Here is a 12,786-nt window from a genome sequence, read left to right as displayed (position 1 = left end):
CACACTCAGTGGAGAGTCTGCTCGAGATTCTCTCTCTCCCTCTTCCCCTCCCCTGCTGGCTCATATGCACTGTCTCTCTCTCAAATAATTAATTAATTAAAAAAATATATTACCTTCATGCCTCCAAAGGCAAAACAAAGACTCTTCCATAAGTACAATAATGACTTTCTTCTAGCTCCCTCCTTTTTTTTTTTTTTTTTTCTCCTTTCCAGCAGACTTCACCTGTATTTCATTCAACAAGCATGTGCAGTGACCACAAGTTTGGGGATCTTGAAATGGTGTCCTCTCAAAATAGCGAGGAAAGTGACAAAGAGAAGAGCCCACGGCTCCACCCCGAGGCCCTGATCTCTGTCTTCCAGCAGGCGGGCAGCCAGAGCCCAGACTCGAGAATGGTGGGTGACCTGGCTCTGCCTTTGCAGGGCCCGGCGGAGCTGGCACGAGTGGGGGTTCCCAGGTGTCCGACCTGCTGAGGGCTGTGCACCTGCCAACCCCAGCCCTGCAGGCCTTGAGGGAGCAGGTGTGGTGCCAGTTGCTGGCTGCCCCAGTGGCTGGCGCCCCTCCCTCCCTCCCAGACAGGTGAAAGGGCTCAGCCCGTGCCAGTTGCCTGGGCACATCCGGTTGCATGGAGGATGTGGTCAGAGGACCGAGGGCGATGGCTTTCCCTACCTGCCCCTTAAGTGGCTCTTTGACACAGCTCTTGGCCATTTGACCTGGAGATCTTGCAGGTGCAGAACAGGCATTTCTCCTCTTACCCAGGGGAGTCTGTATGGGCTTCTTTTACAGTATCGCTTGGTTCTCTCCTGGAACAAAAGGTCTTCTATGCTTTAGTTATGCTGTAGTTTTACTGGATAAAAGATATTTCTGTTACATCTCCTTATCCTTGTCCTCTTTGTAGGGAGAACCCGAGGGAAATGTCTTGCCCAGTGGGGTAAAGAGTCTAGAAATTGTACCGTGAAAAGACATCGTGGGCGGAGGGAGGCTGCATTGGGACCACATGTGCTGGGGGTGTCTGTGGACATTACTACCCCAAACTGTGTCTTGTTGCCCAGTGGACTACTATATAATTGTTAGCTTTATTCATTCAAACCAGAACCTTCTGATATGCTTTACACAGAGCAGCTCAATGAACTCCTGACTAAAGCTGTAAGAATATTGAATATATATGGAAGCTTCTCCCCTTACTAGAGAATGCAGACAATGAAATGCATATTAAACAAGTTGCTTAAAAGGTACTAATGACTCCTGTTATCTAGGGATAATAATTTTAAAGGATTTTTAGTTGCCTCGAGAAATGGTATCTATCTTGTGTCTGATAATGAGAACAGTAGGATTTTTTTCAGGTTTCAGTTTTTCCTCTGGCTGCCCTGGAGATCAGGGCAAGTTATGATCCCCCCCACCCCGCACTGCCCCCTTGCTTTTGTTCACCCTCTGAGCTGACCCATGCTTCAACAGCTGGCTTGGTGTCAACATCCTGAGAAGCTTCCCCTAATGTCCCCGACTCCCACCCTGCCCTCCCAGCTGCTCTAGACTTGAGTACTTGGACAAACCTACTCTTACTATCCACTTTGCCAAGGAAATGGCATTTTATTTGTGTAAGCACTCCTCCTGGGCTCTGAGCTCCAGAAGGCCTGGTTCTCTGCATTAGTCATCTTTACATCCTCTGTGCCTGCAAGTGTTTCAAAACATTTGCTAAACCAGTTGCCTGTCACTCTTGGTCCCTCTGGTAACAGTGGCAGCCTCCCTCTGTGGTGGGTTGTGGATGGTCTGTGCTGGAAGGCTCGGAGGGACTTCTTTGTACATTAACAGCATTTCCATCTCCAGTCCAGGGAGCAGATAAAAATAAGCCTGTGGAACGACCACTTCGTGGAATACGGTAGAACCGTGTGTATGTTCCGCACAGAGAAGATCCGGAAGCTTGTAGCCATGGGGATCCCTGAATCGTTACGTGGCAAACTCTGGCTGCTTTTCTCAGGTAAGTGTTTCTGGTATTTTGAGGCTAACTGATATTTCTGGAGCAGAGGCCCAGATCTGAACAGCATAGCATGTATGTGCAGACAGGACCTCTGCCTCTGGATTTTTTCCTACCACGTTCCCAGCCAAGAACTTCGGCACCCTTACTGTGTTAGCTGTGCGACCTTGGTCTAGCTGCCTGAGACCTCTGGGCTGCAGTGTCTTCCTTGGCCAATGTGAGGTCTAGCTGAAGGGATTGTCTCTCCTTTAAAAATAACTTTTGAGTCCGTAGATTGTCTTGAGAACTGTAAAGGACCTCCTAGAAGTGAAGTGTCTTTCTAGGACATATGTTATGAACTAGACTAAACAAACAGGGTGCCTGGGTGGCTCAGTGGGTTAAAGCCTCTGCCTTCAGCTCAGGTCATAATCTCAGAGTCCTGGGATCAAGCCCCATATTGGGTTCTCTGCTCAGCAGGGAGCCTGCTTCCCCCTCTATCTGTGCCAGCCTCTCTGCTTACTTGTGGTTTCTCTGTCAAAGAAATAAATAATTATTAGACTAAACAAACCAACCCTCTGTACATTGTTCGCTTGCAGTGACATTGAAATACATCCCCCCTAAAAAAAAAAAAAAAAAAAAAAAGAAATACATCCCCCAGCATACTTTGTCAGTCCCTCCTCCATGGAAGACACACGGCATCCCCTGGAGACACCATTGCAGAGATTTTGGCCCTACTTTCTCCTCCTAGGAATTGCCTGGGCCAAGCCACGATGACCTTGTCTGGCCTCAGGCCCTCAGACTCTCCCTCTGCTGCTGTTGGGTGATGTCTGGGAATCCCTCCTCAGGACCCTCAACAGTGAGTGGGCAGAGATGGGGACCAACTTCTCTCGAGATGTGCTGAGCAATGTAATGTCTCTGCATTGTGGGTGGCCGTTTCGTCTGGCTCAGTAGGAGAGGTGGGGTCTTGTAGGCAGGAAGAGAAGGCCCCTGTTGTCCAGTGGTGTGGCAGGAAGGTTATGCCCCTATTGTCAGGGTGCAGCCAGAGGCCCCGGGAGGAGGTCTGCTCTTCCTCAGTGACTCTGCTGTGCTCAGATCAGCACGAGCCTCCTGGAGGCCAGGCCTGGGTACCTGTCTTCTCCCTGCACCTTCATTTTTTTTTTTTTTTTTTGATATTTCAAAATTTTTTAAAAGTTTTTATTTATCTATTTGAGAGAGAGAGAGAACAAGCAAGGGGAAGGAGAGGGACAAGCAGACTCCACACTGAATGCAGAGCCCAATGTGGGGCTTGATCCCAAGACCCTGAGATCATGACCTGAGCTGAAATTAAGAGTCAGATGCTTAACCGACTGAGCCACCCAAGTGCCCCCTCCCTGCACCTTCTTACGTTCCTCCCTCCTGTGGCTTCATCCCGGATCTTCACTCCACTCATCTCTCTTCCCTCTTCTCAGTCTCTCCCCTGAAGAGCCAAGCCCATCTCCTCTCTGGCCCAGGGTGCTTTTTTTTGCTTTCCAGCACAATTGCTGGCATGTGCTTACTTGGGATTCATTGATAGGTCTATCACTGCTCACCTTGTTTCCCCTGCGGAGTCCCTTTTGGCTGGTTTCTTCATCAAGACAGGCCTTTTTGAAGTTAAAAATGTCTTCTTTATTTTTATATTGAATGAAAACAATTTCAGAGTTGAAAGGAAAATAGGAATGAAAGAAAATCACACGATTCAGCTTAACCACCTACAGGTGATACCTGTTGATGCCACGGGCATAGAGCCTGCCTCTTTAATGAACATACACACACATTGCAATAAAAAACAAACCTAGCTCCTCAAGAGCTGTCTTTCCTTCCAAGTGGTAGTGTTGACGGAAAGACTGCTGTGGCGTTTAGGCTGTCGTGGGTTGAGTGGCAGCTGTTAGTGTTAAGTGTTGAGTACAGGGAAATGTTGTAGTGAGTGTTTGTGGGGTGTGATGGGGAATTACGGTCGCAGAAGATTGAGTCAGAGAGGGAAGTACACTAAACCCAATCAGAATTTAAAAACCTAAACTGGCGATTAAAGGTGGAACTGGGCCCCTTCTGCTTGTCCTGTTCTCCTGGGACCTCCCTGCATGGGGCCAGCCTCTTTCCTGGAACCCCGCCTGCTACCCGCGCCCCTGCAGGACCACTGGCCAGGACCGCAGGTGCTTGGGTGCTGGCTGATGAGGGAATGGGATCCTCATGCACTGTGGATGCCTCACCCCTGAAGTCCCCTCCCTGTCAGAGGCCTGGGAGGATCTTGGTGGTAGGTGGACTGGGCGGGGTCGCCCTGCCTGTCATGTGTCCAGCCTCTGAATTTTTTTTTAATTAACATATAATGTGTTATTTGTTTCAGGGGTACCAGGTCTGTGAATCATCAGGTTTACACAATTCCCAACACTCACCATAGCACATACTCTCCCCAATGTCTGTCACCCAGCCACCCTATCCTCCCCCACCCCCCGGCAACCCTCAGTTTGTTTCCTGAGATTAAGAGTCTCTTATGGTTGTCTCCCTCCCCAGTCCCATCTTGTTTCATTTTTTCCCTTCCTACCCCCGCCACGACCCCCCACCCTGCCTCTCAAATTCCTCATATCAGAGAGATCATATGGTAATTGTTTCTGATTGACTTATTTTGCTTAGCATAATACCCTCTAGTTACATCCACGTTGTTGCAAAGCCCCTGAATTTCTTGTTGCAGCTTGTTGGCTCCTTGATAATTGATTACTAAACAGAAGCGCACCTTCTTGTGTGTTTCACACATACGTGCTCAGTAATTTCGTGTTGAGTTAATGTATGAAACTTGTGTGTACGTCTGTATGTATAGATACACACATCTATCCAATCTTCCTATTACTAGAGAATACAACTTAGGAAAAGCGTATTAATACAGCTGTTTCTGGTATGAGCTATTTCCCTCCCTATAAGGTTATTCTTAGAAAAGCCATATTGTTTCATTTTTTTCTTTTTTTTCTCGTTTTTGGCAGAATGAAAGTCCTTTTAGTTTGTGTGTGGTCTCAAGGTATTTTCTGTCCTTCAAGTAATGAGACCCCATTGAGGTCTTCCTGCAGGACAAGCCCCCTCCCCAGGTTGACTCTGTCCTGGTAACCTGCCCCCTTGAAAAATTCCTTTTAAATCATCAGATGCTGTAACCGATCTCGCCTCGCATCCGGGTTACTATGGTAATCTGGTGGAGGAGTCCATGGGAAAATCTTGCCTGGTGACTGAGGAGATAGAGCGGGACCTGCACCGTTCCTTACCAGAGCATCCTGCCTTCCAGAATGAAACAGGAATTGCCGCTTTGAGGAGAGTCTTGACAGCCTATGCCCACCGGAACCCCAAAATTGGGTACTGCCAGGTAGGGTGTGCAGTGGAGGAGCAGAAATCTTTGAGTCCGTGTCTTGTGTTGATTACCCAGGCTTTGGGTTCTGTTGTTCTTGGCTGTCTGGTACCCAGGACAGTCCTGTGTAGGCTCTGTGCTTTTGCTTTTCTTAAAGAATGTATCAAGTAAGGCCTCAGGAATCATCTCCTTATAGTCAAACAGGTTGATGACTTAAGATTAGAAACTTTACCTGGTGCCTGAAAAGAGCAGTGCACATGATGAGTTGCTGTCCGGGACAGGACAGTTTGTCTTCACCGCCTCTCCAGGCCTCCAATGTAGGACGGCAGTGATAATGCTTCTGTGGAGCTTTATCTTTCTAGACCTCTGGAGAAGTTACAGGGATTATTTTTAAAATCTCCATGCTGTTGGGGGAACAAAAAATGTTTGTGGCCGATCCCTTTCCTTCAGGAAGCACAAGTGGAAATAAGCCGCCCTCTAAGTAGTTGTTGAGTTTACTTGGAAAGTGTATTCAGGGATGTGGTAAACAAGCACAAAATAGAACCCGGTAAAATAAAACACCCCTGCCCCCACCCCAGCACTAGATGGGGTTAGAGAAGTTTCTGATAGCTGAAAATAGAAGAGTTTAAACTTTGTTTTCCCATGAAAAGCAAAATCAACCCATGAATGCTGTGTGTGTTAGTGTGTGTGTGTGTGTGTGTGTGTGTGAACATACACACAGAATAGCTGGATTTGACTTGAGCCTGAAGCCCGCACCACAGCTGGCCCCAGCATTCCTAGATGGGGACAGTGACAGAAGGGTGGCTGGTCATTCAGCCTAGGGTGTCTTGTGGGGACCATGTTGATAAACTCAGTCATTCCACTTTACAAGTGTCAGTGTGGTTGGGCTAGATGGGGTGTCTCATCGGCAGCCTTGACTTCTCTGAACCCTTTGGGCCTGTGTGGTTTTTCATGTCTTTTGTGGCACAACGTGGTGTGATGCTAACCACCCCCTCCTCTGTGAACCTGTGCAGTCCATGAACATCCTGACCTCCGTTTTGCTGCTCTATGCCAAGGAGGAGGAGGCCTTCTGGTTGCTCGTTGCCGTGTGTGAGCGGATGCTGCCCGACTACTTCAACCATCGGGTCATTGGTAACCTGTCTCCTTCCTCCTCCTCTTCCTCTTCTGTGCTTGGGGAGTAGGGCCAGAGCCGGGGCAAAGAGGTGTTGACACATCAGTCCTTGTCCAGAAATCCCCAGTACAAACGCTGTTTGGCTCTTGAATGTGCAGAACCAACAGGTGTAATCTCTGTACCGTTCTGCCGAAAGGTTGGAGTGAGTTACCTGAAAAGAAAAATGTTGAGGTTCAAGAAACAACCTGAAAGGGAGGGTGGTTTGGCCCACCCTACCCAAGGAGCTCACGCAGACAGATGTCCCCTTTCCCTTGTGGAGACTCTTGAGGCTGGACCTGAAGGGCAGCCTGGGACCCCCCCCCCCCTCTCCCTTGACTTGTATACAGTAAGTGAGAAGGCTCCCCTACTCTGGGCTGACCTGCGACCCCACCTGGTGTCTTCCTTTTCTGTGGCCCATTGGAATCTGCATTTCCCCTGTGGTCCAGCACCTCCTAGTGGACAAAGTGATAGAAACGTTGCTTCAGCTTGCTGATAACTCTCAGATACCCTTTCTGGAGATGCCCTGAAATTTGGGCAGCAGCAGTGGGAACAGAAACGAAAGAACCAGTTTGAGACAGAATTTGGTAAAAGACTGGAGGTGGGGGCAGGTCAGGAGGAAGATGCTCCCGAAGACTGGAGTCAAGAACTGAGGGAATGTGAGGACCCCCTGTGAGTAAGCGGGGGCTGTCTAGGAAGGACGTGCCACTTGGTGCCTTTGGTGGCCTTTTGGGATGCCTTAGACTGTTTTCCCTGGCTCCCTCCAGGTGCCTGAGTGATGGGCTTCCTTCCCTTTCCACTTGATGCTGGGGGAGGCAGCTTAACCTTGTACACAATAGCACAGAATCATCGGAGCCACAGGTGGGCAGGGTCACGGGTAGGCAGGCTGCCAAAGCCGCCATTGGTTGATGGTGCTGCTGGGGGGCAGTGCCTACTCCTCAGTGACCAGCAGAGCCTCCATGGTAATGGGTATCCCTATGTGAGCACCGCCGCAGTACAGCCTGGAGCATTTCCATAACCCACCAAGTCCCCTTCTGCCCCTTCCCTGCCACAGGCAACTCTTGCTCCTGATGTCTGTCACCACGGGCTAGTTGGACCCGTTCTTGAACTCAGTCTAAATGTAATCATGGAGAATGCACTCTTCTGGGTCTGTTTTCCTGCTCACAACACGAGGTTGCTGGAGCATTGGTACTCTGCTCCTTCTTCTGGCTGAGTCACACTTCACCGTACTCTCAGACCGTGATTCATTTATCTGGTCACCTGTCAGAGGTCTGAATTGTTGCCAGTGCTTTATTGTAAGTGAAGTTGAAATACACATTCAAGTGTAAGTCTCTCTGTGAATCAGTATTACCCATTTCCTTGGTATTTACCTAGGAGTAGAATTGCTAGGTCATAGGTTAGAGGGATTTTTAGCTTTATAAGAAACTGTCAGTTTTTCAAAGTGATATATACTGTGACCACAGAAACCCTACCAGCAGTGTGTGAGTTCTGGTTGCTCACATCCCTGTTAGCTTTCAGAATTGGCCTTTTAAGTTTGCTCTTCTAGCAGGGAAGAAGGAATCTATTATGCAGGTTTAACTTTGCATTTCTTTGATGAATGATACTGAACACAATTTTCTGTGCTTAGTGGCCATTTGTTTATTGTTTCTTTTGAAGTATCTGGTCCCATATTTTGCCTTTTTAAAGGAAAAATGGGTTTTTGACCACTAAGTTGCAAGAGTTGTTACTCTGAATACAAAACCCTTGTCAGGTATATGTATTACAAATATTTTCTCAGTGTGAAGTTTGCATTCTGATTTTTATTAATGTTTTTTGAAGAATACCAGTCTTTGATTCTCGTGAAGTCCAATTTATAGTTTTTTTCTGTGGCTAGTGCTTTTTTGTGTTCTAAGAAATGTTGCCTTTTCCCTGTATTTTTCTTAAGCTTTATATTATTAGCTTTTATATTGAGGTCTATGACACATTTCAAATATATTTTCTTGTATGATGTGAAGTAGGATTTGAGGTCCCCCAGCCTCTGCCCCCACACAGGTATGCACTTGATTGAGCATTATTTTTTGAAAATATTATCCTCTCCCCACTGAATTACTCTAGTTAGTGTCAAAAATCAGTTCAGTACGAGTCCTTTTCTGGGCTCAAATTCTGTTTCATTCTGCTTATCTCAGAGTAGTTTCAGTTTCAGGCTGACTTTAGGAAGTGTGACTCCTTCCCCAGCCAAGTCTCCATGACCTGCCTTTTCCAGGGGCCCAGGTGGACCAGTCGGTCTTTGAGGAGCTCATCAAGGAGCACCTCCCTGAGCTGGCGGAGCACATGAACGACCTCTCGGCCCTTGCCTCCATCTCTCTCTCCTGGTTCCTGACTCTGTTCCTCAGCATTATGCCTCTGGAGAGCGCGGTGAGCGTTGTGGACTGCTTCTTCTACGATGGGATCAAAGCCATTTTCCAGCTGGGGCTGGCAGTGCTGGAAGCCAATGCCCAGGGCCTGTGCAGCAGCAAGGACGATGGCCAGGCCCTCATGGTCCTCAGCAGGTGCGCTCACTGGGCGGGGGAGGGGGTGAAATAAGGAGGGCCATTGCGGGCTCTGCAAAATAGACCAGGTGGAGGCAGCAGGGGGTGCCCAGCAGGGCTGTCCCTGTGGAATATTTGCTTCCACTCTGCCACTTGTCATGCAGTAGTCCCCACCGCCCCCACCAGAGTCAGCCAGTCAGGTGGCACTGTTGCCTGCATGTGGTGAAGAGCACCATCTTCCTGGCTCCTGTCTAGCAAGTGAGAGAAGGTATAGGAGAACGGGGACTCTCACTTGTCTCTGAGGAGATAGGCACTCACAGTGGCCTTGACTGGGGCAGGCAGGCGTTGGGAGATGATGGTCTTAGGCAGTCAGCTGGAGATTCCAGACACTGGATGTGTAGGGGCTGGTGTGTTACAGTCCCTGAGACCAAGGACCGGAACCTGGGTGTCTTGGAGCTGAGGGCAGTTTCCTGTTCAGAACATGGAAGCTTAAATGGCACATATGCACGGAACTTTGTATGGACTTCAGCAGAGTCCCAGGTCCCTGCAAACCTACCCATGGGCCCAGATCAACAAGCCTGGCTTTAGGCATGTCTCCTTTTCTCTAAGGGAGCACAGCAGTTGCTATCTTGCCCTCCTCCCAGAGTTTGGAGATGAATGAGCTGCGTCTGAAAGTGCTCTGACATGATGTCCCCCGGGTCCCCAGAAGGTGCATGGTGTGGTGCACAGGGGAGGGGAAACTGGTACTTGAGTAGTGGGTTGTGTGCTCAGGTTTCTAGATCATGTTAAGAACGAGGACAGTCCTGGACCCCCCATCGGCAGCCACCATGCCTTTTTCGCCGACGACCAGGAGCCCTACCCTGGGACTGACATTGCTGACCTGATCCGGGACTCCTACGAGGTGACAGGGCCTGGCCCCACCCACATCCTCTGGGAAACCTGGTCAGGGGTGGATTTTGAGGGAGGTTCCCTGGCGGATACTGCTGTCCTCTTTGTACAAAAAGGGGTTCTGTGAGTGTGTAACTCCTTGTTTCTCTGCAGAAATTCGGAGACCAGTCTGTGGAGCAGATTGAGCACCTGCGATGTAAGCACAGGATCAGGGTTCTCCAGGGCCACGAAGACACCACAAAGCAGAATGTGGTGAGTCACGGGTTGTCAGAAGGGCAGTTGGCCCTAACCCAGACTCTGTTGCGGTTGGTCCTAAGAATGCCCAAGCTTTTGGGGCACCTGGCTGGTATATGACTCGATCCTTGGGGTCCCAAATTTGAGCCCCATGTAGGGTGTAAAGATTTTTACACCTAACTTTACACCCCATGTTGGGTGTAAAGATTACCAAAAATAAATAAATTTAAAAAAAAAAAAAAAAAAAAAGAATGCCACTCCCCCAACCCTGCATTGAATTAGGGTGACCTGGTGTAGAAACAGGGGTTTTAGAGTCAGACAGACTGTGAGTAATTTAATCCCCATGAGCCTCAGTTTCCCTAGTTGTCAAACGATACTAAGAGGATACTAGAGGATACTAATACTCAGCATCTGGGACTAAATGAGGTACAAAATAGAAAAATGCCTCGCACAGAGGCCTGCAATGCTTGTTCTTCAGGAGGAACATCCTGGCCAAGCTGCGTCTTTGTTAGAGTTCGACTTCCTTTAGAACTCAGTGTAGAACTTACCCGTTTGTCCTGAGGCCCTGATGTGTGAATTGGAAAGGCTGAGGGTAAACACCCTGAGAAAGTTACCATGATGTGATCTTGGCATCAGAAAGGAACAGACTGCTCTGGTAGACAGGACACACCTGGTGTCCCCAACGAGCAGAAGAGACCCCTGTTCCCTCTGATCGTTCTGGGTGCAGGCAGAGAACTCACCCCACTGTTGTTGGTTGTTTCCTCAAGCTCCGAGTTGTTATCCCAGAAGTCTCCATTCTTCCTGAAGACCTGGAAGAACTCTACGACTTATTCAAGGTAGGAAACTCTGGGAAGATGAGGGAGTGACAGGTTGTCAGCTGGTCAGGGGTTGGCGGAGGGAGGGCTGCAGAAGTGGATGAGTACGCGGCTGCTGGAGGGGTCTGCCGCGTCTGTGCGGTGGCAGCAGAGGCTGGAGCTTACCCCGCCTGCTAGTTCCATCTTGGTCTCGCCTGCCTATGGCCCACACGGGAGCTGTGCTCTGCAGAGGGCCTCCTTCGATGCTGGTAACCTGTTCCATGCTGTTCTACACAGAGTTCCCAGGCCTTGGTGGATGAACAGTGACCATTACTGACATTCCCACCTCCTATACTTTGTAGTGACTCATACCCCCCCATAATACATGTAAATAAATTTTTATATTTGGCTGCTGCGGGTGCCACTTTATCTTCTGTTTTCCCTTAATACTATTATTAACACTTATCCATGTTGCCATGTAGTCTTACTCATTTTAAAATTACCTTATAATCTATCATATTGGTAACACTAAATAAGCCATATTTCTAATATTTGGATATATAGGTGAACACTCAGGTCTTGCCTAATGAAGAAAATTTTCAGGTGCCCTGCTGGAAGTTTCCTTGCTTGAAATAGTGGATAAAAATAGGGAAGGAAGGCAGGCACACTGCTCCACTCGTGATAGCCTGGCAGTGAAGGGGGAAGACAGAAGAGTTGGAGAAAGTAAGTTCTGGGTCTGGCTTCCAGGGCTCTTCCAGGTGGCGACTCTGAGCTACTGTCACTTCTGAACCCAGAGTGTAAACTGATGGACAGAGTAAGAAGCAGCACTTCAGGGACTTCTAAATGGAGCACTGGAGGTTGTCTGAACTGGGCGTGCATCTTTCATGGCCCATTTCCCCGCAGTCACTGAAATGGCCTTGGCTTAGTAGAGTCCAGGCACCCCTTGTTCCTGATAAGCAGGATGTGTGCTGAGGACTGCTCAGGACTGTGTCTTCTGTAAACAGCCCCTGTCTTTCAGTTTCATAGTTTCCTCTGTTTCATGAAGAAAATATGAGAAGTCAAAGTGTCCCAAGTCCCCACCCCTCTCTCCTTGACTTTCAAGGAGGAAAAACAGGGCATGCTACGAATATAAAGACAGGTAGACAAATGTGTTGTTCAGCATGAAAAGTATTTCATCTACTTAAGGCTAACTACTCTCAGTTTGAGAGAATAAGAGCTTTCACAGATCCGAATTTATGTAATTTAGATGATTGCTTTAAATTAATAAAAATAAAATTCATTAAGTACTAACCATGATCATCTTTAATAAGAGTAAGGAAGATAGAGCCTACTGTTTTCCTATTTCCGTCTTTCTTATGAATGATATGTTAAGTGTTTATTGAAATTTTATTTGTAGTTAGCTTTACAACTCTTTCACTTATGTAGGACTAACTACAAAGAAAAACTTAGAAACTATCTAAATACAATATAATTTTTAAGATACACTTCCAAAGGAAATTCCAGTAAAACAGTTTCATAATCATGGTGTCTGATTCCATTATACATGCCAAGGTATATAATATATGTGTTATATACAATATATTGTATTATGTTATATATAGTATATTTGTGTTACATACAATATATTGTATAACAGATTTGTGTAACTCACTCCAGTACTTTCTTTCCAGGCCCAGAGTCTGCATGTGTCCCATGTAAGAGCCCCATCAGACTATCCTCTCTCTCCATACTCCTGGCCAGCTCTGAATTTTCTTTGCTTTCATAGTCTGACTTCATGTATTTTTTTTTAAAGATTTTATTTATTTCCTTGACAGAGATCACAAGTAGGCAGAGAGGCAAGCAGACAGAGAGAGAGGGGGAAGCAGGCTCCCCGCTGAGCAGAGAACCTGATGTGGGGCTTGATTCCATGACCCTGGGATCATGAC

At 47.8% G+C, this 12,786-nt stretch overlaps 1 protein-coding gene and 1 long non-coding RNA gene across 8 annotated transcripts in view; one reads left to right on the top strand and one right to left on the bottom strand.

Moving 5' to 3' along the window:
* TBC1D8 (TBC1 domain family member 8) overlaps positions 1–12,786 on the top strand; it is a 106,684-nt gene that overhangs the window by 82,663 nt on the left and 11,235 nt on the right. For 3 of the 7 annotated variants that reach the window (XM_044263676.1, XM_044263674.1, XM_044263672.1), the window contains 8 exons: positions 213–392; positions 1,822–1,972; positions 5,095–5,309; positions 6,305–6,422; positions 8,681–8,966; positions 9,717–9,846; positions 9,987–10,085; positions 10,835–10,903. In XM_044263676.1, coding sequence (XP_044119611.1) covers positions 213–392; positions 1,822–1,972; positions 5,095–5,309; positions 6,305–6,422; positions 8,681–8,966; positions 9,717–9,846; positions 9,987–10,085; positions 10,835–10,903 — 1,248 coding nt within the window. Of the gene's footprint in view, positions 1–212; positions 393–1,821; positions 1,973–5,094; positions 5,310–6,304; positions 6,423–8,680; positions 8,967–9,716; positions 9,847–9,986; positions 10,086–10,834; positions 10,904–11,158; positions 12,115–12,786 lie in introns of those variants that run through there. The other 4 variants (XM_044263675.1, XM_044263673.1, XM_044263678.1 and 1 more) reach the window with 3 other exon arrangements.
* On the bottom strand, positions 6,502–10,892 carry LOC122916386. The gene is made up of 3 exons (XR_006386180.1): positions 10,808–10,892; positions 6,833–6,893; positions 6,502–6,613 (listed from the first exon to the last, which is right to left on the bottom strand). It is a non-coding gene; the product is annotated as an uncharacterized LOC122916386 (long non-coding RNA).

Source organism: Neovison vison, chromosome 8, assembly GCF_020171115.1.
Source record: "Neovison vison isolate M4711 chromosome 8, ASM_NN_V1, whole genome shotgun sequence".
NCBI classification, from domain to species: domain Eukaryota; kingdom Metazoa; phylum Chordata; class Mammalia; order Carnivora; family Mustelidae; genus Neogale; species Neogale vison.
This window is presented reverse-complemented; position numbering and strand designations above follow the sequence as displayed.